Below are 23,315 nucleotides of genomic sequence, written 5' to 3'. Positions count from 1 at the left end.
CACTAGCCTTTCTCATGTTGCTTTGTCAGAGCTGAGAGTAAGACCCAGAGCTGTTCATGAAAGCCCAGCCCTCCAACCCAGCTAGAGGCCTAGCTTCCCAGTCCCTTCCTCTACAAAGCTCTCTGCCTTCTATCAAACTGACAAGAGGAGCTCCAGCCCAGGAAAAAAGAACTCACCTATGACATTCCGGATGTCATCTTCTTCTTCAGGGCTCATGATGGGGCCAGCAGAGGTTGCTTCCTGCCCTGCAGTCCCCTCTTCCTCTGGCATGTCTGTTCCAACCATGTCAGGCAACACTGGGACCAAGTGTGGAGCTTCCACAAATGTGTCCTCAGAAACTATTGCTGGAGCAATGGAGACCGGAGGTGGTTGGATGGCTGTGTGGGCCACTGTGGTGGGTGGGACTTGAGCAGAAGGCATTGCCCCTGTAGGTTCTGGAAACACTGTGGTACTCTTCGTAGTTGCCGAGAGCTGTCCAGTTGAGGCCTGGGGGTCAGGGTCAACAAGGCTGGTTGCTGAGGCAGAGGCCTGGACACTTGCATCAGTTGTGACAGCAGTACCATGACGGGTGATTGCTGGTCTCCGGGTGGCACTTGTCAATAGGTCTTCATGTCTAAGGAGCTGATCTTCAATCAACAAGTCCACTCCGTTGTCACCACTGAAGAGCTCATCACCTGTGGATCAAACACAAGGTTCATTTGTGGCAATGGGTCAAGGAAAAATCTGGCCAAGAATGGGTGGCAACTGGCAGGGCAATGAGGCTCCTTGCTGCAACATGGCAGTGAGCTTGGATTTTACCTTATCACTTTTATTTTCTTTTTGGAGGCTGAACCCAGGCCTTGTGTGTGCTATACATGCCCTCTAGCTGAGGTCCATCTCAAGCCCTTCTAGCTGGGGACTTAGAAGATGGCCAGGAGCATGGGTAGAAGAACAGTTCTTTCCTTGGGAGTCTCTGAACAAATTGCTGCTATCCTTACCCCAGCCACTGGGGGTGGGGGAGGCAGTCATGGACTATGAGCCTGGGCAGCTCGCACCTGCAATGCTAGCACTTGGGAAAGTGTGTCAGGAGGACTGAGTTCAAGGATAGCCTGGGTTGGAGGCCAGCCTGGAAAAGAATATCTAAAAATAATTTTAAAGGAAGAAAGAAAATACAAAGAATAAAACTCTGCAGGAATAGAGTGGCCAGTGTAGGCAGCGATCCTAGAGAAGGTAACATAGTAAGCCAAGCAACATGGCGATGGGTGATGGGAAGATTCCAGACAGAAAAGACAGTAATGAGAAGCCCCGAGGCTTGAACAAGCCTGCGGAGGTTGAGGAGCATTGAGATAACCAGTGTGGACACAGCAGAGGGTGTGGGTGGGAGGTAAGGTCGGAGGAAACCAGGGGTTTGGGTCATTGGCAGCTTGGGGTCTCTGTATAGAATTCAGTTTTATTCTGAGTGAAATGGATGAAGCGGAAGGATCCTGAGCAGAGAAAGGTTCACTAGAGCCGACAAGTGTTCTAAGTGCAAAAGAAATAGCCAGAAAGTTAGAGTTCAGATGTTCATCAAGAACACCAGGAGGCAAGGGAAAATGTAAGCAACGGGCAGGGAGACAGGCAGGGAGAAAACATCCTACGGCTGGGCTGGAAGTGGGATAGAGAGAGAGCTCCACAGTCAGTAACGGAAGACACAGTTACAGCGAGTGAAAGGACTGCAGCTCCAGGCTCAAAATAAAGCATCAGACAGCAGAACAAGCTGGTGGGAGGCAACTGGGAAGGCTGTTTCCTCATACCAGTCACAGTCACGGGAAAGCGCTGGCTCAGGGAGGGGGGTATAGTGGCTTCCTGGGAGCCCAGGGCGAGGGAAACATAGAGGGACACAGAAATTGGCTCATCCATGCTTTGTGAAAAGGCAGGAAGGTTAAATGTCCATGGGGAAAGGTACTGGAGACTCAGCAAGCCGAGGACCCTGGAGAAGAGCAGATGGTAGAGCCTACCAAGTGTCTTCAAGGAAGGCATTCTGCCCAGGTCTGGGTTTATCCATCTGCAAACAGGAAGACTGGACAAGAAGATGCAGAAGTCCCTCCAGCTCATCTGTCCTTTGCATGGTTTCTTCTAAAACCCAGAGAGCTTAAGTGACCCACCCAAAGCTTCTCCGCAAACACTTAGATAGCTACAACACTGCACTATGGATGGGGTGTGGAACCTCATCTCTACAAGATCCAAATGGCCATTTCCTCCTTGCCCTGCCTCTGGGGCTGCCCCTCTGACCCAGACTCACGCTGCTCTTCAATGTCATTTTCCTCCTCAGAGATCTTGGCTTTATAGTAGGTAATCCCCCTGATGACAGTGGGTTTGGAGGCCACTCGACCTCTCAGGTACACCCGTCTCTGCAAGGGCTGTTGTGGCTTCGTTGCTGCAGGGGGGACCAGTGGTTGTGTCCTCAGGAGTTCGATGGAGTTGATCTGCTGTGACACGGTTTCCTCCTGCAAAAACCGCTCTTCATACTGTTCCTCAGAGGGGACAAAATGGAAGGCCAAGTCACTCTCTGGTCAGAGAGATGAAGCAGGATGGATAACGCTAGAGCAGAGACCACATCAAATACAGCAGCCCTTCCTAAGAGACTTGGTGAGTGTTTAAATATGGCAGCCAACTGATCCCTGCATCAGACCTTAAGAATCAGGCCTGCCAAGCAGCAATGGAACACTCAGGAGGCAGAAGCAGGCTGATCTCTGTGAGTTCAAGACCAGCCTGGTCTACAGAGCAAGTTCCAAGACAGCCAGGGCTACAGAGAAACCCAAGGGATATCAGGTTGCACTCACATGACAGGGCTTCCCTCAGATGCTTTCCAATGGGCACCCACTTAAGGAAGCTGTTGGTTCTATAGACTGTGAGAATCTGAAAGAGTAGAAGCCATCTCGTGGTCTCACTCCCCCCAGACAGATGTTCTGAATCATAACAAATCCCAAGGAACCACCTACATTTATGACTGGCATTTGATTTTATCAAGTCACATGAAGCCTCAAGGTAGGCAGCCTGGAGTCTGGGTGATCCCAAGGACACTGAGAATGTTGTCATCTGGATGGCACTTGCCCTTCAGATAGCTATTGCCACACGCTGGCCTCCTGGGTTCCCTGAGTGACAAGGTCGCGATAGCCTCCCTGTGCAGAAAAATCACCCACTTGGCAAGCAAAGACTATGGGTGCAAGATCTGTGCTGGCTGTACTCAAAGTGAGGGCCATCTTACAGGTCACTCCAGCCCTGACTGTGGGAACACGTAGCCAGCCCTGCTCTCACAAGAACTCCAGCGACTAAGTAAAGAAGTGGCTTCTTATGGTCACCTATGCCGTCTCTCTCCAGAGGAGTATGGTTCCTTAAGCCCTGAACTTCCAGGCCTTGGAAAGATCTACTTGGGAGGAAGACCCTAACAGAAACAAGACCCAGGCCAGGGCCATGTCCTGAGTAGTATGGCTTAATCCCCACCATCTTGGTTATAGAGTCCAGATATCATGGTACACCTCATCACTGTGCACAGAGCAGGCAAACCAGGCTTCTGTTCTGACCTTTAAAATCCAGCTTGGAGAAAATGTGGCACACACCCTTCCTACTACATTTCCCATCTATGCCTGTTTTCCCGTGATGAGTTTTCTCAGATGGTGTAACAGATATGGCAGTCCCTAAATATGTCTCCCTGGCACATTGGTGATGGGCAGCTGGAAGGATGTATATACATCTTTACCAGTCTCCCTTCACTGGGGTCAAATAACTGTCCAGGACAACACAAAGCACACTAGCATGCCAGCCATGCCTGGGCACTTTCCATCCTCCACGCCAGCTCCTGGGCCGCCCTCAAGCCTCTGCTCTGGCGAGGCAACTTCTACCAGAGGTATAAAGATGCTGCTCATCGTTCATGCCACTTTAGTGAGTGCCTACTATGGCCAATCCACTATATATTACTCCTCACACGCATGGAGTAAGGTAATATACTAATATTTCACGGAGGAGGAAACAGACATTTGGTAACGAAGTTGAAAAATCACTCAGTGAAGTGGCTGAGAAGGACACAAATGAAGTCACATGGTCAAGTAAGCCCTGCTGTTATTTCCCCGGCCTGCATTCTTCCTTACATTAAGCCACATTGGTTGTAACCTCAAGACTACTTGTTTGCCATCTAAAAAGTGTCCCACATCCCCATGTCCTCAGGGCTGTGGTCTGGCAACTGCCCAGCAGACGTGGAAGATGTTTCATTTCCCAGTGGAAAGAGCTGCCCGTGAGGCTGACCAGAGGCCCCTGCCGCAGCCCCTACCTCAAATGCCCAGGGGCATCTAATTGCTGACCATGGTTTCCCTCTGTGTTACAGAAGCCTGTTGTCATTTCTTTGTGGCAAACCCCAGAAACTGTCTTTAGTTCCAGGCTCTCAGGAAAGGGCAGGGACTGCAGTTCTTTGTCCCAGCCAAGGATATGGGGTAAGACGGTGGATAGCCTTTGCCAGACAACATATAATTTCCTTGGATTCACTGGCGACGAGTTGAACTGGGTGGCAGCTGCCCCAACCATGCATAGATTGCCTCTCTCTGTTCATCCAGGAGTCTGCCAAATGACTTCACCTCCTGGCACCCAGTGTCCCCACTCCCACTCTGCCATTCAACCTAGTCTCCAAGCTCCTCTGCCAACCTTTCGGACAAGGGCCATGTTGGAAGACCACCATACAAATAATCACTCGCCATTCCAAGAACTGTCTGACATCATCTGCAAAAAACAAAAATAAACAGCCAAACCATCTCCCCTGCTGCATCATGGTGCTTACCAAAGACACAGGGCTGCATACACAGGGAGTCAATGAGCCTACTCTTGGGCCTCCTACACATCCCTCTGCACTACCAGCCTGGCTAGGTGGGCTGTGCTAATTTCAGCACACTGTGCACCATGGGGACTCAGGGAAGGATGGGGACTTTGCTGAGCTAGGAGAAAAAGAGTTTGCTGTGTTTGATTTGGTTTGCAGTTTGCCCTCAGGAAATCTGAGCTGGGTCCTTGAACATACCACAGAATGTGTCATCAAGACAACAGACAAAATTCTCCAACTTAGCTGGCTGACTGGGAAGCTCGGAGCAGAATGCAAAGAGCGCTGGCTGTGGGGAAGGGGCTAAGATGAGGGGCACGGGACCCAAGTGTGGGGAGCAGGTGTCTTCGAGTCTCTTTCTGGTCCCCAAATCTTCTGGCCTTGAAGTTACGATCTTCGGGTTCCCTCAGGGGTGACCCACCAGGCAGGCAAAACACATGTTTAGTGGCCAACATGTAAAGGACACTCAAAAATGAGAAAAAAAATTATTTCTGAAGAAATATAATGTTCCAAAACCACCAAAAGCCAGATAATTAGTACCCTTCCTTATTTTATAGCATAGAATTGCTTTCGACAGATTGGGGAAGTCCACACACCAAACTTTTCCAGTGCTTATAGCCTCAAATTCCTCATCTCCCATTTTGCCTTTAGAGCACATGTGCCCCAAAGTGCCCAGACCCACCACAATGAGTTTCTTTACCCAAGAGTCCTAAGCCCCCTGTGAGCTGGGAATGTAGTTTGCTTTGAAGAGTGCTTATCTTGCACAAAGTCCTGAGTTGAATCCTTAGCACCTCATAGATCAGGTCTATAACCCAATCATCTGGGAGGTAGAGGCAGGAGAATCAGGAATTCAAGGCCATCTTTGCTTACACAGCGAGTTTGAGGCTTGCCCAGGAGACACAACAACCAACAACCAATCAAACGAAACCAGTCTGAGCCCATATATACAACTTTCCTTCCTTTTTATCCAAATTCACAATGACCCAGGCAACAGGCCTGCTATGGTTTGGATCTTAAGTCCCCCGAAAGGTCCATGCATTGAAGGCTTGGTCTCAGCCCATGGTGTTGTGAGGTGGCACAGGTTTTACGACATGGGGCCTAGTGGAAGAAGTTAGGTCATGGAGGCTTTGGCCCCTTTCCCTGAGGTGACTGGCAGCTCTTTACAACTGGGTGGAAAGGACAGAGTTCCAAACACCCTAACATTACTTTCCAACTGGTCCAGGATCTTGGTTGATCTGTAAGATGGAGTACTGACCTGTGTCTGGCCAGCTTTCCAAGACTTCAGTGATGACCACACAGTGATGATAGTGTATAGTGACTAAACAACTCCCTTATAAGCAGGAGGACCATATCATTTATTGTCTCCAAGCTGAGACATTTCCAAGAGGAAAACATATAGTACCAGTAGTGATGCCAGGATAGGTGCAAACCTGGATGGTGCAGACAGCATACATGTCCTGCAGGGGATGCTCACAAAAGCAGGATGGGACATTGTAAGAATGATGCCCAGGCTTAGAAGACCCAGATTTGAAGACCAACTTCCACCCTTACTCGCTGAACTTCCCTGCTGACAGTGTTGAGTGAAGCCCGGTCAAGCCCTGCTCATCACACCTATGGAACTAATACACAGAAGAGAGACCCCCCCCCCAAGGAGCTCTTCCCAAAGCTGAGGAGGTGCCCTGGGAATGTGGCCTGTACCTCTGGGTGGGCGTAGGCTGCTGCTGCATCCCTCTGCAGGGCGGAGCGGATGTCGGGCATGCTGTCTAGGATGTTATCAGAGCAGTTCTCTTTGTTTCGCTTATTCATCTCAGTTCGAATTTCTTCCACATCCTCTTTGATTTGCTCATTTTCCTTGGTGAGGTTCTTAGAAACTTCCTGAGAAGAAGGAGTTTTGAATGAAAATCGTTTAAAGAAAGACAACCGGCAACTAGCAACTGTGAGATGTGCTAGATGTGGGGATGGTATGGAGCATGGAGATAGTTCAAAGCATGGAGATCCCATGGGATTGCTTGGAGTGTGGCTGACTGTGACAGGCACCGATACAATGTTTCCAGCTCTGAGACATCCAACTGCTAGAAATACCAATACTAATAGCTCAGGGCACCCAGCTGGCTCTTTTTTGATTATTAGTATACAGTGCTTTTACCAAGTGATGAAGAATGGTGCCAATGATTCCATCCACTTGCACAAGTGAATGAGTCACTCAATACATGAAGGAAGTGTATTGAGGTGATTTTAGAAAAGTTGGTGAGGAACCAGTGCACTAACTGCTTTCCTCTGAGTGCAAACCATTCATCTCCACACTTTTGGATCACTCACATAGAAAGTGGATAGGCTGACTTCAATCTTTCCTACCCATGCATGAGAACAGCTGCCTGAAATGACCCCAAGTTGGCAGTTGCCAGGCTCTAACCCTGGTTCACACCAGGAAAAGCCAAAGCTGAATCTCAGTCAGCTGGCATTACTGTCTCTGAGTGTCTGAGACGTGCTCCAAATGCCCCTGGAGTTCTTGTCTCAGGGAGGTAGCTGCTGTCACATGACAGAGAAACACTGTCACATGACAGACATGACGGTCAGGATATTCAAGCAGCAGGAGGGTGGGGTGGAGGGGCTACCTGCTGAGGGTGGGTGCGGTGGGGTGGATCACAGAGCTTAGTGGTCCCCTCAGCCCAGTAGTTAATTTTAGAGAAAGTGACTTCATAAAGATCCAACACGGTCCAACTATGGTCCATGCGAAGGCTTCCTTGGGTCTCTAAATGTTCTAGGTGGGCTTTTGCAGAGGACCCGAGCTCAGTTCCCAACACCCACATCGGAAGTGCATAACTCCACAGAGATCTGACAGCTCCAGCCTCTGTAGATACCTGCCCTCTTAGGTACACAGACATGCGGATAATTAAAAACAGTAAAAAGGAAACCCTTTAAAATGTTTTATGCGTGGAGCTAGCAACATAGCTCAGCAGGAAAGGGTGCTTGCCGCCAAGGGTGATGACGAGTGCAACTCCTAGACACAGTGGAAGGAGAGAAGAAACCACTGCAAGTTGTCTTCCAACTGTCACATACATGCTGTGATATATGTACATGCGTGTGAATGTATGTACCTGTGCATGTCCCCCACCATACACAAATAAATAAATAGAAGGTTCTTTACAGGCAGGGTTGGGGTTGTAACTCAGTAGTAGAAGGCCCCAGGTTCCATCCTCAGCTCTGAAAATAAATAAAATAAAATAATCTGTGTGACCAGGGCTGGTAGACCCAGTTACACAGAAGGCTGAAACAAAAGACTGCAAGCCCAGGCCAACCTGGGATCCAGAGCAGGCTCAAGGGCAGCCAGGGACCCAGAGCAAACTCAAGAGCAGCCAGGGATCGGATCCAGAGGAAGCTCAAGATCATCCTTGGCAACTTACTGTCAAAATAAAAGACAGGAAAAGAGCTGAGGATGTACACCATAGCAGAACACTTGCATAGCACGTGTAGTCCGTGGTTCAATTTCCAGTACCACATGCATACAAAATCTATTAAAATTAGATATGTTCACCTTTGGGACCTGGTTTTTAAGTTGGTGAGGTTGGTAGAGGAAGCAACCTAGTAAAAGAGAAGGTGTATTTGCTCTCCACATTTTACCAGACAAGTGTAAAAAGCACAAAAGCTTAGAGGTTCCCTGATGGGGGATGTCCTTCTATACATATGTTTCTCTTATTGGTTGATGAGAAAAACACTGATTGGCCAGTAGCCAGGCAGGAAGTATAGGCAGGGCTACCAGGCCAAGGGGAGTACTGGGGGAGGAGGCAGAGAGAGGCCTCCAGAGAGAAGCCATGTAGCTGCTGAAGGAGTAACATGCCGGATTACCAATAAGACACAACCTTGCAGCAATACATAGATTAATAGAAATGAGTTAATAATTAAGAGAGAGCTAGTCAATAAGAAGCTTGAGCCATCAGCCAAACATTTTATAATTATATAAGTCTCTGTGTGTTCATTTGGGGCTAAATGGCTGCAGGACCAAGTGGGACAGAAACTCCAGCAACAGTTTCCAAAAGCACAGCCCTGAAACCCAGTACTGCTGCTATTAATGTCCCAGAGGGAGTCTGGGTGGCTCAGAGCCAAGGTGATGTTCATATATCCAAGAAGATGGTGACACCCAGACACTGTGGCTCCACAGCTCCTATGAGCGTGGCCCAGGAGAGCCCAGGGGCTCATATGAGGGTGGCCCAGGGGAGCCCAGGAGATTCTTGTTAAACTCTCCAGACTCCAGAATGGTCAGCACAGCACTTAAATATTTCATCTCCAGCTCTAGAAGAGCTCACTGTGTTCCCTACAACTTAGCCCAAGCCAGACTCTCTAAATTGCACAGAATTAGCTCTGAGAGCTACAGTCCATGAGAAATGGGTCTTGTTTGGAGAACTCACCAAGAATGAGGGTGTGTGGCTTTTCCTGACAGGGTTTCAGGGGTGTAATGGTTAAAGTCATAGATTATGCAGGATGGTGTCCAGCTTACACCTCACTGCTGCTGTTACTAGCTCTGTGATCTCAGGCAAATTATGTGAACTCCCTCTGTGCCCATTTCCCATTAGTGAACTGTGGGCAGCACTAGCATGTCCCCTATGCATGGTTATGTGTATTGAATGAATTGATGCATCTGACTGCGAAGGGGATATACTAGGCAGTTGTCATTCATAGTCATCATTGGCACGGACCCCAACACTCAGGCCTAACCTTTCACATTGGGGAGAAGGTGCTGAGGCCTACAGTATGGGTGTAATTTGCTAAATGTCATTAAAAAAAAAAACTGATAGAGGGCTAGTAAAATGGCTCTCAAGAGAAAGGTGTTTTCTTCAAAAGCTTAAAAACCTAAATTCAGTTCCCAGAGCCCACATAAAGTTGGAAGGAGAGAACCGACTCCACAAAGGTGACCTTTACATGTGTGCTGTAGCACACATACACATATCACTCTCATACACAGTACATAATAAATAAAATTAAAAGTGGCAGAGCTGACTCATCAGCCAGCCCCCTGGCCTTTTCTCCTAAAGTTCACTTCCTGGACCACTAAGGGTGCCGAGCCAGCCCAGCCAGCCCTCAGCAGTACCAAACACTTTAAAGATGCCAGAGCATCCTTGTAGTTTACTTTTAGATGTGTAAAAGGTCATGTATCTGCAGAGCAAGTCAGGATGCCAGACTTCCACAGACCCTCACTACTTAAAGTATGGGCAAGAAGCCAGCACCATCAGCACCAGGCAGGAACTTGTCAGGAATGCCAATTTCTAGGCCTTTCCCAGACCTGCTGGACCAGAACCTGCATTTCCCCAAATCTCTAGGTGTACTGAATCCACACAGGAGCTTGAGATAGCCAGTAAACAAAAGTATGAAAGGAGCTGTTTGTGACAGCCAAGGTCTTCCGGGGTGAGAACGGAAAGGGCCCTGGTCTGTGGCATCCCTTCGAGTCAGCATAGAGCAGTGGTCCTGTCCATAGCTTCTTATTCTAAGACAGAGAACAAAGCCTGGCAGTGCAGAGGTCAGCTGTGTAACTTCTCCGTTAGTGCATGGATGCTGAGAACCATGGGGGCTGCTTGGTGAGCAAGACAATGAGGAAGGCCACCTTGTATGGGGAAGTAAGCAACAGACCAAGAAATGAGAAAACACCAACCAGAGAATGTGGGAAACCAAATCAGTGTGACACAGCCAAAGCCAGTACTGACCCCAAGGGCAGGGGCAGCACACCAGGGGGGTGAGTTGTATTTAGACCCACTGCCCAGCAAGGGCCCCAGGACTCCACCCAAAGTGCTGATGATATCTTGGAATGCTCAGGATGATGGGGTATGTGGGCTTGAGCGTCTCTGCTGTCTGAAAGGCTGCCCTCTGGTTCTTGAGCACCCTAAGCATGAGCTTCTGTGCAGCACCCTCTGGGAGGTCACAGCAGCCCACAGGTGCAACTCCTGCTTCCCGCTCACTGGGCCCCAGAGGTTCCCTGCCCATTGATTGATTTATAGTCTCCAATTCCCTTTCTGATTTCAGCAGGGCTGTTAGTTTGGATTTCCACAGAGGAGGGTTTGAGGCAGGCCAGCTCTGAAAACCCAGAGGGGCTATATAGTTTATTACCCTCATGGGAACAGCAAAGCATGTTGGCTGCCTGAATAAACACTAGGCTGGAGGTGGCATCACCCCATCAGCCTGTTGGGCTGAGCCAGCTGATTTCCCCAGGGTGGCAGCAACAGCAGCTCCCCTTTGTGTCTACCTCCACTCAGCCACCTCCCATGCGTGCTGCTGACCCTCCCTGAGGCTCTGCCTACTTCACACCAAGGGCCTTTGTGGGGGCACTTCTTGGAGGTGTAGGGCATGGCATTCACCCACTCAGCCTCTTAGGATCCTATGCTGTCAAAGGGGCAAACTCCACGACCTCATTCCTCGAACTCTTCCTCTCTGGGACAGCTGCAACCATGACATTTCTGATGTATACAACTTGGCTCATGGAGAATACACTGAGGACCTCAAGAAGGGTGCCTACCCGGCTTAAGCGAGCATACTACATGGTCCTTGCCAAGGATGCTGACGCCATGAAGTAGAGGGTGGGGAGGGAAAGTGAAAGAGCAGGCATCCCAGAGGGCTGGAACAGAAGGCTGGACACGATTAAAGATCTGGAAGCTTGGCTATGAGTCCCTAAACTAGGCAGAGCTAGAGAGCGCTGACTGAAGTACCATGTGCTAGAGAGACATGCAGTTGGGCATATCAGGCTATCAGCTGAGAGCAAGCCCATGCTAACTGGATCTGGAGGGACAGAAACCAGACCGGGGTGGAGAGCACATGAGCCGGGCCAAGTCCCTGGGCATCGTAGAAAGAACACATAGGTGGGACTGGGTTCAGTATGGGACATTCAACAACACACTGCTCAGCAGACACTTTGGCATGGTATGGAAGTCAATACACCCAAGTATGCACACTGGTGGAGTGGGCATGGGAAAGGGTGTCCTCTGGGTGCAGACACAACCCTGAACTTTCATAGCAATTAGACAAAGTGGACATGGTAGGCAGGGACAAAAGGCTCTGGAGGTCACAGCCTGGTTTTATAACCATGCCATGGATGAAACCTCTCCAGGCCCCTTGGAGAAAGAATGAAGGCATCTGCCACACCCAGGTTTGTTACAGAGAACAGACCAGTTGTATGAGGCAGAATGCCTGGGGGCAAACAGGGCTGGAGATGTGTGGGTAATGCTACAGTAGAATGTCCCTTTCTGTCACAGCTGAGATACATTAGAAACCCGTAGGAGGAAGATGGACTGCATGTAGGTCAAACCTTGCTCCCAACCCATGCAGCAGGCTACCTGGAGAACATGGCATGGCATGCACCAGGCTCGGGTGCTGAGAACAAGCTGGAAGTGGTCTTGCAGCAGTATCGTGCACATGTGTTGGGAGGAAGGCATCAACAGTGGGAGAGCTAGTGGTTCCTGTGGGTTTGCCCTGGCTGTCCCCTCCCCCTCTGCGCCCTCCAGGGACACAACTCGGATCAGATGGCTAGGGACAACCACCCAAACTGACAGCTGTCCCCCAGCTCCTGGTAAGAGAGCTAGACTGGGAAGAGCAGCTGTGAACAGCCGGTGCTCCTAATGGCTGTGGCCCGGTCCCTCTGCCTACAGCTGATGGAGCAGGTGGACCTGGGGGGAGGGAGCCACCAGCTGCTGCTCTAAATCCCTCCCCAACTAAACAGCTGCTGAGCATCTTGTGCGTGTCTGTCAGGCACTGCTGAGCCAGGACTGGGGAACAAAGGGCACTACTTCCAAGCTGCACTCAAGAGCTCCCTAGCCAACTGCCCTTCGGAGGTCCCAAGCTCGGAAGGGGACTCAGATAAGTTCCAGGTTCCTGGGGATTAGTCTCTGTGTTAGATGAACCCTCAGACATCCCTCCTCCACACACACCAAAACCAAAGCCACATGCTCCTTCATATCCTGGCAGTGATGAGCTGTCCCTAAGCTAATGGACAGAAGGCTGACTCCATATCTTTAGCCAAGATGTAAAGCTCGAATTCCACAGCAGCAAATTAGATTTGAAGCATAGATAACCCCAGGAGAGGTGAAATGGCTTGAACTCATATTAAGATGTAAATTGAATTAAGTAAAGCTGAAATGTATATTGGAAACATTATCGCCGACCCTCTGCCTTCCAGTGTGCACTGCAGGAGACAGGCTGAACCTTGCGCTTGAGGAAGCCACAAGGGTGAGATGATTATGGAGAGCCCTTCTGAAGAGGCCGCTTTGATCAGGAGAGAGAGAGCACTTGGGGTGTTTTGATGGACTGGGAGGTAGGGTGGGAGGGAAGCTTGGAAAGCAACAGTTTCCCTAACTCACTGCCAGTATTGCACAGGTGAATGAAAAAATGACATTACTTATTAGTGAATGCAAATATCCCCCTGAATAAGGAATGTCCCTCTGCTCCTGCCTTCTGAGCCAGAAACACAGAAAGCAATACATCTTCAGATTTCGGGGCGAACCTCATCAATGCCTGGGCCAGTGTATTCTAGGGAGAGGGCTAGTTCTGAGCCTGCAAAACCCATGAGAGACTTTTTTGAGTTAAGGATGAAAATATTTGCCTATGTTGAACCAGTGCTACCTAGGTCTGTATGCAATTAACAGTTTGTTGTTGCCTTTGGAAGCTGTAGGTTTCCCAACTAAACTTCCACTCCACAACTCTCCAAGCGCTTATGCTTTGTGTCTTCCCACCTTTCAACTCCAACTCGCCCATCACATTCTCTGAATTATCTTCCCCTCCCCAGGCAGGAGGGGGTCAGCATGAGTCTACCATGTTGAAGGTCATTGGCTGCTTCTTCTTACTGAACCAGTTTTAAAAGCAAGGTACATATGTTTCAGGCCTCCCCAAAGTGAATGAGAAAGGTGTTTTGGGGTGCAGATTTTGGAAGTCAATAAAATAGTTTCATTACAATATACCCCCCCTTCCCAGGATAGAAAGCCTGAAGTTATCAATTGCTGGTGAATGGTTCATATCTGCTTAGAGGGAGTATAAATTTGTATTCACTTGAGAAGACAGTTTGGCAATATCCCCTTAAAGTTTTAGATAGCAGTTCTCAACCTGTGGATCGTGACCCTTTGGGGATCACATATCAGATATCCTGCATATCAAATAATTGCATTACTATTCATAACAGAAGAAAAATTACAGTTATGAAGTAGCAACAAGGTATTTTATGGTTGGGGGCACCACAACACAAGGAGCTGTATTAAAGAATCACTGCATTAGGAAAGTTGAGAATCACTGGTCTAAGATAATTAATAACCCACTCACTCCATTCTTTGTCCTATTCCATAGAGAATGAAAGTCAGCATGTGGCAGAATACATGTTCAGGGCTGTTCCTACACAGGGGTATCTCTGGGGTATTCTAAATGATGAGTTTGGAAATAATTTACATATCTATCATCACCAAATATATAGATAAATTGCACTATATCCATATAATAGAATAGTACACAGGAATAAAAAAATGGGTGAATCATAAGACACAAAACAACAGAGTTAAAAATGTGAAGTTGAGTGATAGCATATATATATATATATGTATATATATATATATATATATATATATATATATATATTCTCAAGCACACACATGTGCTCTGTAGAACTCTATATAATCGAAGTTCAAAAATAGACTCATCCTCAGAGAACAAACTTGCACAGCCAAGCAAGAAGGGGGCTGGAAGATGGATCAGTGCTTAAGAGCACTAGCTGGTCTTGCAGAGAATAGGGTTTCAGTTCTGAGCACCCACATGGTGGCTTACAACCATCTGTAACTCTAGTTCAAGGGGATCTGGTGCCCTCTTCTGACTTCCATGGGCACCAGGGACACTCGTGGTAAATGCTCAAACACATAAAACATGAAATACATTAAAAAAAAAAAACCAGAAAGAAAACAAGGAAGATGATTAAGCTTCCCTGGGGGTGAGCCTGGGAAGACATGGGGGTTGTGGGTGTGCTAACATCATTGTGTCTTCTGTTGGATGCTGGTTTCTCAGGGATTTGTTTTATAATGAGTTATCAAGCTATATGTTCACTATGTATTTTCCTAAGCATGTATCTTTTCCATCATTTAAAATAAAAGCTTAACTAAGCTTGACCCACAGGCAGAGCTGTCAGACAGGATTTTACTGAGAGTGAGGAGGCTCTGAGCCAGGTTCCATCTCTCTCTTCTTTCCTCCTCTTTCATCTGCAAATGAGGTTTCCATGCATACATTCTCCTCTATGCCCGAGACAGATGTGCACATGTGTGCCCACTTGCTCTGCCAAGCAACAGGCCTACTCTGAGAGAGAGAACAGCCCCTCCATTCTGACCTCCTTTGGTCTTGTCTGACCTCCAGAGACTCCCCTTGGGATTCAAGAATGTGCAAGGAGTGGGAACAGAATTTCACTTCAATTCCTCCTACAGAGCAGTGCTGGAGAGAGGGAGTGTTTTTCCCATTTACCCAGCATTCTGCCTTTTCAATTACTGCACACCCCAGACAGACAGCCTGCTAGGTCTTGACTCCACCTCAGTCTAAGATACAGTGCTTCACTGCATGGGTCAAAATACTCGTGTCAGCCCAGCACCTTTTCGCCTAGGGCTGTCTGGCTTAGGGAAACCTCCATGGAGTAGGACCGGCATACATATGGGACACAGCCAGAGTTCTGCTAGAAACTCCCTTGGAAGAAGTATGGTTTTTAAACTCTGGTTAGGAAAAGCTGATGCCTACATGGCAGACAACAAGGACTGGAAGGAAATTCTGAGATTGATTCGAAAGAGCCCTGGACCTGAACCAGGAGGCCTGAACCAGAACCCAGCCCTAAATCTTGATTTCAGGAAAGCCATGGAATTTCCTGAGGTCTCACATCCTGTCCGGCTCACAGAAACAAATCACCAAATGAAATGTATATGGAATGTTAAAAAAAAACTGTAAAATGCTGTGTAAATACAAGAATTATTATTATAAAAGTCTAGTGCTGGCTACCAAATGTGAGTTTTGAAAAGAGATACTCTTGTCACTATGACAATTGAGACAAAGCCTCAGTGACTAAGTGTCATCCTGCTGGGCTGCTGCACTGCACAGGATTCCTCCCACTTCCATCCTCAGCCAGAGGCCATTTGTGCCATGGGGGCTGAGAGTAGGCGTGGCTGGTCTTCAGAGTCCATTCCACTGGCCTCCTCTGAGGATGGGTACCTGACATGCGCCTCCAGTACCCTCCCACAGAGCTATCTTCCCCAAGCTGTGCTTGCTGGAAAGAATGGAAACTATGTAGCTGTCAAGGACAAATGAAGTATAAAAGGTGGCTGTTAATCATTTTCTTAAAGGGATATCACACATGTGGATAGTTCTGAGGGACTCAGGAACAGAGGCATTTTCCAGCTCTGGTTTGACCCTTCAGAACCAACCCATCTAGAGGGGGTGCTGTCTATGCATGGATTCTGTTTAGAATGAGATGGCAATGAGCATTCTGTCCCATCATGCTAGCCATCAACATTGGGCCTACCTCTCCAGAAAGTCCCTCTGGTAACAGTGGTCAGAGTAGAGAGGGCTGATGTGGTCCATGTGGCTGCCTCACTCTGTCTGCAGACTCAAGCTGCAGAGGCTGGACCCTTCTTGTCACACTGAAGAGACTTTAGACCCACTGATGTACCCAGAACAATGTTTGTATTCTGAAAACTCTTCACAGTGTGGAAGGTCTAATTCTAAGGGTGGTGGAAGGGGAACTGGGGTGGGAGGGAACACTTTCTTAGTGTTTTTGAGACAAGCTTTGTTGTGTAGTTTAAGCTGGCTTTGAACCCATGATCCTCCTGCCTCTGCAACTGGCTTTTGAGAGGACAGTTAAAAATCTCTCTCTGCTTCTCTCTCTCTCTGCTTCTCTCTCTCTCTCTCTCTCTCTCTCTCTCTCTCTCTCTCTCTGTCTCTCTGCCTCTCTCTGTCTCTGTCTCTGTCTCTCTCTCTGTGTGTGTGTGTGTGTGTGTGTGTGTGTGTGTGTGTGCGCCACAGCACTTGTGTGGAGGTCAGAGCCCCCTTGGGGAAGTCCATACTCCCATTCCACTATGTGGGTGGCAGGGATTAAACTCAGGTAAAGATGCAGGCAACAAGCATGTCTACTGACTGATTTGTCTCAGAGTCTCACAGGCCCCTCTGGGAATATCTTTTAGGAGGGGAGGGGAGGTGCTGAGCTATCTAATCATGATTGCAGTGATTCGTCTCCCTTGCCCCAACATTGCATTGTGGGAATGTTTACTCTCATCTCTCTTTGGTCTTAACTCAGATGCTGTGTTTAATTTACTGATTTTGAAGTAGTTCCATTGTGATTAGTGTACCTTTTGTCCCTTGAATAATCATACAAAGTGGGCAGGGCATCATGGGTGGGGTGGGGGCATGGCTGCTTAGTGGCCACAGACAGAGTAACTCACTCTGCTGACTCTGCTCTTTCTGCATAAACTAGAGATCCCCTCCCATCTCTCACATCCACTGATCACTCAGCAGGGAATCTCAGATTCTCCATGATAGAACCCCCAAAGCCTATCTACTCCATGAGGAATAAGATACATGTCTGTGGTCATTGCATTATTAAATCCAGCACTTAGAGCAGCAGTTCTCAACCTATGGGGTCTCACAACCCTTTCACAGGGGTCACATATCAGATACTTACATTACAATTAAACAGTAGCAAAACTACAGTTATGAAGTAGCAACAAAACAATTTTATAATGGGGGGGTCATCACAACACGAGGAATTAATTGTATGAGAGGGTGGCAGCATTAGGAAGGTTGAGAACGACTGCTCTGGAGTTAACCCTCTGAAACTAACGTAATAGATTTGTGCTTGAAGCAGTAACTCTTTGGGCAAAAGAACTAGACACCAATCCACAGCACCTGTCCAAGAGTTTCTTCCAGCAGGGCTGAGCAAGCGAGGAGAACTAAAGGGTTATATCCTTTGGGAGTGGATTTTAAGAAACAAACAAACAAACAAACAAGCGACAGCAAGACTAGACTCTTTCTCACCTCCTCCAGTTTATCCACTCGCCCCACCAGTTTAGTGGTGACTGAATGCAGCTTTAGGAGATCCAGGCCATAGAAGGCGCCTTCCAGCATGTCTATAATTGTGGAAAGCTAAGAAGCAAGAACAGAGGTTTAGTTAGTTCAGGTTTGGGGCTGGGGCGAACAGAACCCCAGGAAAGAAGTTCCCTTTTAGATCTCTGTGTTGGGGGCTCCTATCATAGGGAAGCCAGGATCCAGGAATTGAGAGGGTACCCTCAGAAGCACATTTGTGTAGGGAAGGACACAGATGAGCCCCAGCTGTGATACGTATCCTGCCTGCAAAAAGACAATTAGATGACTTTACACAAACATAAATCTGAAGTCTAGCCTCGATGCTTTCACAAGTTGTTTATGTCTGTTTCAGAACAGCAGGTAACCCATACATATTCAGCATAGCGGCTGCAAATGTCAACACCTAGAGGACATGCTTCTGAAACCCTTAACTTCATCCTGGACTGAAGGCCCTGGAAGTCACCCCCTGTTTTCTCAGTACAAAAACAAAACAAAACAAAAAACCAAACATAAACTGATCCTGGATTATGAACAACACAGTGGCCCATGTTTGAGATGGCATACTACCTCAGGGCACAGAATAGAGCTTTCTTGTCTTTTCCAAATGTCTCCCCTGATAACATGGGCTCCAGCAGCATCCAGGGCCTGCAGGGCTCAGGCAAAAGCGCAGGTGACACATGGAAAAGAGCCTTCCTTCCCACCAAGGACATGTGTGTGTGGGAGAGGGCTGACTACGCTTTTATAATCTCTGCTCCCCATGCATCTCCTCGCTTTGCTTCCAAGTGAAGAACTCCACACTGAAATGTTCAACATTTAGAAGATCTCTTCCCATCCCAGGGGATCCCACACAACTGGGTGGTATGGACTTGGCTGATTTTTCTGGTGTGGTTCCAGAAATCCCTCAGAGTCCAGTCCTAGTACTGAATAGTGTGGCGCTGACTTCAGAAAGTAGCCCTGAGCCACATGATCAAACCTGAGACATTCCTTGTCCTGTTAAACCGTCTCTGCCTGAAGATCAATCAGTGGCTACCATGTCAGCAAGTAGGTGTCAGATCCCAGACCTAGTAGATCCCCTCATCTGCTCATTTACACGGCTTCATGGGCATCGTGCCAACTACTCACTAGGTGTTTCATTCAGTGCTCCCAGATCCCCCAAGGCCCTCCACATTGTGTTCACAGAGGCTGAGCTCACAGACGTGAAGGAGGTCTGTGCAGCAGTGACTGGAACACAAGACAGTCTGACCACCTCACACTGCAAGTGAAAGACCAAGAACAGGGCAGCCGAAGCCTGACCAGAGCGGGCCACTCTAACAGTGGTGCCGGGACCAAAGGGCTCACCCCTCTTTCAGCCGCAAACATCCGTTGTGTACTTGGTAGGCTGACAGTAAGTTGTAACTGATTTTCCTGGAGAACCATGAGTTCTTCTGGCCAGATGAGCCTGGCAGCTCCTCCTAGGACTGGTCTCGCTAGTTCCATAGGAGGGGTGGGCTTAGGGCATGATTTGTTCCCCTGCCCCCATCTCTCTCTGGCTCCAGAGCTAAAAATGTTCAACTTGTTAGTTCAGCCTCAAATCCACACTGAGGACTCCAGCAGCAAGGCCTGGCCTTCTTTGAAGGCCTTCCATGCCTTCAGACTGTAGTCTCTTGGATCCCCAAGCTACCCTCTCAACAAGGCACTTGGCCTTGCCAGCTCCTACCTTCAGATCCCGGCTGTCAGCCTCCCGGAGCTTCTGGAGCCTGAAGTCTCCCTCACAAGGATTGACAGCAGATGGGGGAGCAACACAAGCACATTTACAGGAGGAGCCCGAGGTGATGGTTTCCACCGTGTAGACATCTTCCTTTCTGGAAGCCCCTGAGTTGATCCTTTGGCAGGCATCTCGGCCCAGTGGTCTCACCACACACTTGCACTGGCAGTCAGAGCCCTCAGACACAGCCTTAACTTTGTCGTAGTCTCCCAGCAACTGGACACACACACACAAAGACTGAGTTGGAGGTATGCAAAAACATGCTCCTTTCCGAGGCATTCATTTCACTTTGTCAAATGCCCTGTCCTAGCCAAAGACTTTAGCCCTAAGCCATGGAGTGAACAAGTCATAGCTCATAATGGGCTGACACAGACACTTCCCTGAATGCACTCAACCCTGCTCGCACATTGGCCTCACAAAGTTGTATATTTCTCAAGAAGGCCTTAGCCTTTTATCATTTAAAGAAAACAAAACCAAAACCATTCCTCATTGTTCTTTCAATAGCCCTTTACTCAAATCCAGGTTTACATTAGAAGTGGAGACAGAGTTGGAGGGGGGAATCAGAAAGCTGGTCTTTGATGGTGAGAACTACAGGTGTCTCATTTATTTATTCAATCAACACTTTCTAAGCATTTCCTCAGGTCTGTGCAAAGTATGCTGAAAGGTAGTGATGGAGCAGACAGAGATTCTGTTCCCGAATAGCCCACTGTAAATAAGCTATACTGACTAGCGAGTGAGTGCTAAGTGCCCCTGAAGAGCAGGGATAAACTTGTGCAGGGAGCTGAGATATTGGTATTTGATGTGAGCTTTCAAAGACTGATTAGATTGACAAAAGAGATCTGGTAGAGACAGAAAACAAAAACAAAAAAATAAAAACAAAACAAAACCAGATCCAGAAGTCTGTAGGGTTTACATAGCCTAAGAGTTCCTTTAGATACTGACCCAAAACTTCAGCCCCAAAGCAGAAGAATAAAACTAGCTGTGCTTACTGCATCTACAATGTTAAACATTTCCTTCTAGATACGTGCCCCTCCCAGACTGCCCATGCAGGCTTAGGCTTTCTGCTGTCCCTACCCTGGAAGGAAAACCCACATAAATCCCATCGACTCATCTCTAATAGGCCTTATATCCCCAAAGCCAAGGCTCCTATCCTAATCAGGCAGCAGGCAGGCTTGGAGCCTGCAAATGTTCCTTGGGATGCTGTCTGCGGGAAGAAGGCATGTAATGTTTTCCTTGCAACGGTTGGGTTTCTTCTAAAGCTAATGTTTGCTTTAGGATTGTTGTCAAATACAGACTGGACCAAGTGGAATAGGGAGGTGGATGGAGCTCAGGGTGACTTAAGCAGCCAGTCTCCCCCACACTGATAGTAAATTTTTCCTGTCTCCTTTTGGAAACTGCCTAGATTCCTATGCAACCCTGCTCAGAGAACCCTGGATGGGTTCCTTCCCTTCAGGGGGCTCCGGTTTCAGGCAAGCATTTGTTTATGGTTTTCCAGAGCCCCAGCGGGAGGGATTTTAAGTCTTTTCAATTTAAGGGTCAGTGTGAAGTTATGGGTGGGCATAGGGCATATGTTAGCATAATTATTAAAAGAAGAAGCAAGCATCCGATTAACCCCAAAAGTAGGGCTGACAGTGCTCTCTCTACTGAGAGAAAAGACCCAGACTGAGGGCCCAGCGGAGGTACAGGCAATGTTCTTAACATCCTTCCTCTGACATTACTCATGCTGAGGACCATGGTGACGTCCATTGCACACTAGTGTGCCAGCTTTGGAGGTCACAAATACCACATAAATGAGAGAAGTGTCCCTTACAGTCCTGAGAACTAAGCTGGAGACTGCCAGAAGCCAGGCTCACCCTTTCACTTTTAGCTTCTGCTCCTCATCTCTGGGAGGATTATCAGGGTGTTTTGAGAACTGAGTTAGATTCATAAATGGATATGCTACAATGTTCATCACTATCATGGGTCGCTTAGCCCCCACTGAGAATCAGCCAGAACTGTGTGAATCTGTGAGTCCACTCTGTTCCCAGTGAACCAGGTCTTAACATAAATCTCTCTGTCCCGGGGTTCCCCTCGTATGTCTTCACCCCATGCTTCTGCCCAAGTGTCTCATCTGAGATCGTAAAACATCTCCCATGGCTCATGCCATCTGCCTCCTGTCCAGCATGCCCTTCTGTTTACACATTCCAGTTCTGACAAGTCTCACAGGCAAGAGGTACTTTTCACAATCTTTACACAAGACACACACACCTTTCTTCTCACTTGGAAAGCTGAAACACTCCACGGTTGTGAGGGGAGGACCCACACCCTAACTTTTAAGAAGATAACAAAACAAAAGGCCCCAGTGGTGGAATCTCCATACTTGAGAAGTTGAGATAGTAAGGCAGAAGTTCTAGGCTAGCCTCAGCTACACAGTGAGCTGGTGGTCTACAAGAAAGCCTGTCCAAAACCAAACAAACAATATACTGTGATGAACGAAAAATAAATACCCATCTCACAAAAAGTAAAGAGAAAAACAGGTGCTCACAAACTCTTCATCCAGGACCAGCCTCGGGTCCTCGCCATCCACCAAGGCAAGAAAACGGGAGGGCATGAGAATCCTCATCCTACCTGAGATAAAACGTTCTCCTGGTTGTCAGCCTCGTTTTGCAGAGTGTCATCCTCCTCCGTGGGTGCCACTGTTTGCACATCAGGGGGCTCGCTTGTCCCTGTGGGAGGGGTACTGGTCCCCCAGACCGCTGCCACCAACAGAGCAAAGCAGAGAACTAATGGCAGAGAATTAGCCATGAGTGATGCGATAACAGGAACCTTAGTCCCTACAGAGACCACCTTGGATAGGGGTGGGTCTCAGCAAAGACAAGCTGGAAGGCGTCTTCACTGGAGTCCCGAAGAGTAGCGGCTCGGAGAGCTGTCTAAAGCTGGGTGTGGCTGAGTGGAGCAGGACTGAGCTCCCCAGAGACCCTGAGCATCTCTTCCCTGACCCCAGCAGCCTAGAGATATGCAGAGAGGTCACGAGAAAGAGGTGACCGAGGGGGCGGAGGCGGGCGCCGACTCGCGAAGAGCGTCACCGCAGGGTGGGCTCAGGTGGAAGGCTGGCCCCGAGAAGCTGGAAGCACACGAGGACCGGTGCAGGACAGACAGTGGCCACGGCGCGGGTGGCGAGGGAGGGCTGCTGGCCCAGGGCGCCGCGGGGCTGGCGCGGAGGGAGGGCGGAGCCTCTATTGTGCCGGGGCAGAAAGATGCAGCCAGTGACGGCGCGGAGGAGGAGGACCGGGAAGCGCACAAACTTGGGCTCAGCGCCTGGGGACCCCGCCTCCTCCCGGATCAGCCGCTGCTGTAGTGGGTGCTGGCCGGTGTGGGAAGGGCGCGGCTGGCCTTGCCGACCCTAGCGGGACTTCGTGTGCTTTTTCTCGAGTTTTCTTCACACCCAAGTCTCTGAGGAGCCTGTCCCTGAACTACAACCTGGGCAGAGAAAAAATGCTGACCGGACTGGACTCCATCGGGAGTGCAGGCAGCTTTGAACTTAAGGCCAATGGTAGCCCGCGTGCCTGCCGCGTCTTTAGAACCTTAACACCTCCACTCAGAGGACGTCTCTTGAATCTCTGCCAGAGTGTGGCAGAGTTCGATAAATACTTAAAATAAGGATACTGGCTACAGGTTTCTGGTGCTCTGCTTGCCCTGGTGACTTCCCAG

The 23,315-nt window shown here is 48.7% G+C and overlaps 1 protein-coding gene across 2 annotated transcripts in view; it reads right to left on the bottom strand.

Moving 5' to 3' along the window:
• The window catches only part of Olfml2b (olfactomedin like 2B), a 35,353-nt gene extending 12,708 nt beyond the window's left edge, over positions 1–22,645 (bottom strand). Inside the window, exons 1-6 of one of the 2 annotated variants that reach the window (XM_051186216.1) lie at positions 22,233–22,645; positions 19,578–19,841; positions 17,834–17,941; positions 6,518–6,694; positions 2,261–2,492; positions 177–674 (exon numbers count right to left, since the gene is read on the bottom strand). In XM_051186216.1, the coding sequence (XP_051042173.1) occupies positions 177–674; positions 2,261–2,492; positions 6,518–6,694; positions 17,834–17,941; positions 19,578–19,841; positions 22,233–22,409 (1,456 nt within the window). In that variant the 5' untranslated portion in view covers positions 22,410–22,645. The remainder of the gene's footprint in view (positions 1–176; positions 675–2,260; positions 2,493–6,517; positions 6,695–17,833; positions 17,942–19,577; positions 19,842–22,232) is intronic. The other variant, XM_051186217.1, reaches the window with a different exon arrangement.
• Positions 22,646–23,315: the final 670 nt, after the last annotated feature.

Source organism: Phodopus roborovskii, unplaced genomic scaffold, assembly GCF_943737965.1.
Source record: "Phodopus roborovskii unplaced genomic scaffold, PHOROB, whole genome shotgun sequence".
NCBI lineage: Eukaryota > Metazoa > Chordata > Mammalia > Rodentia > Cricetidae > Phodopus > Phodopus roborovskii.
The sequence above is the reverse complement of the archived record's forward strand: the minus strand, read 5'-3'. Positions and strand labels throughout refer to the sequence as shown.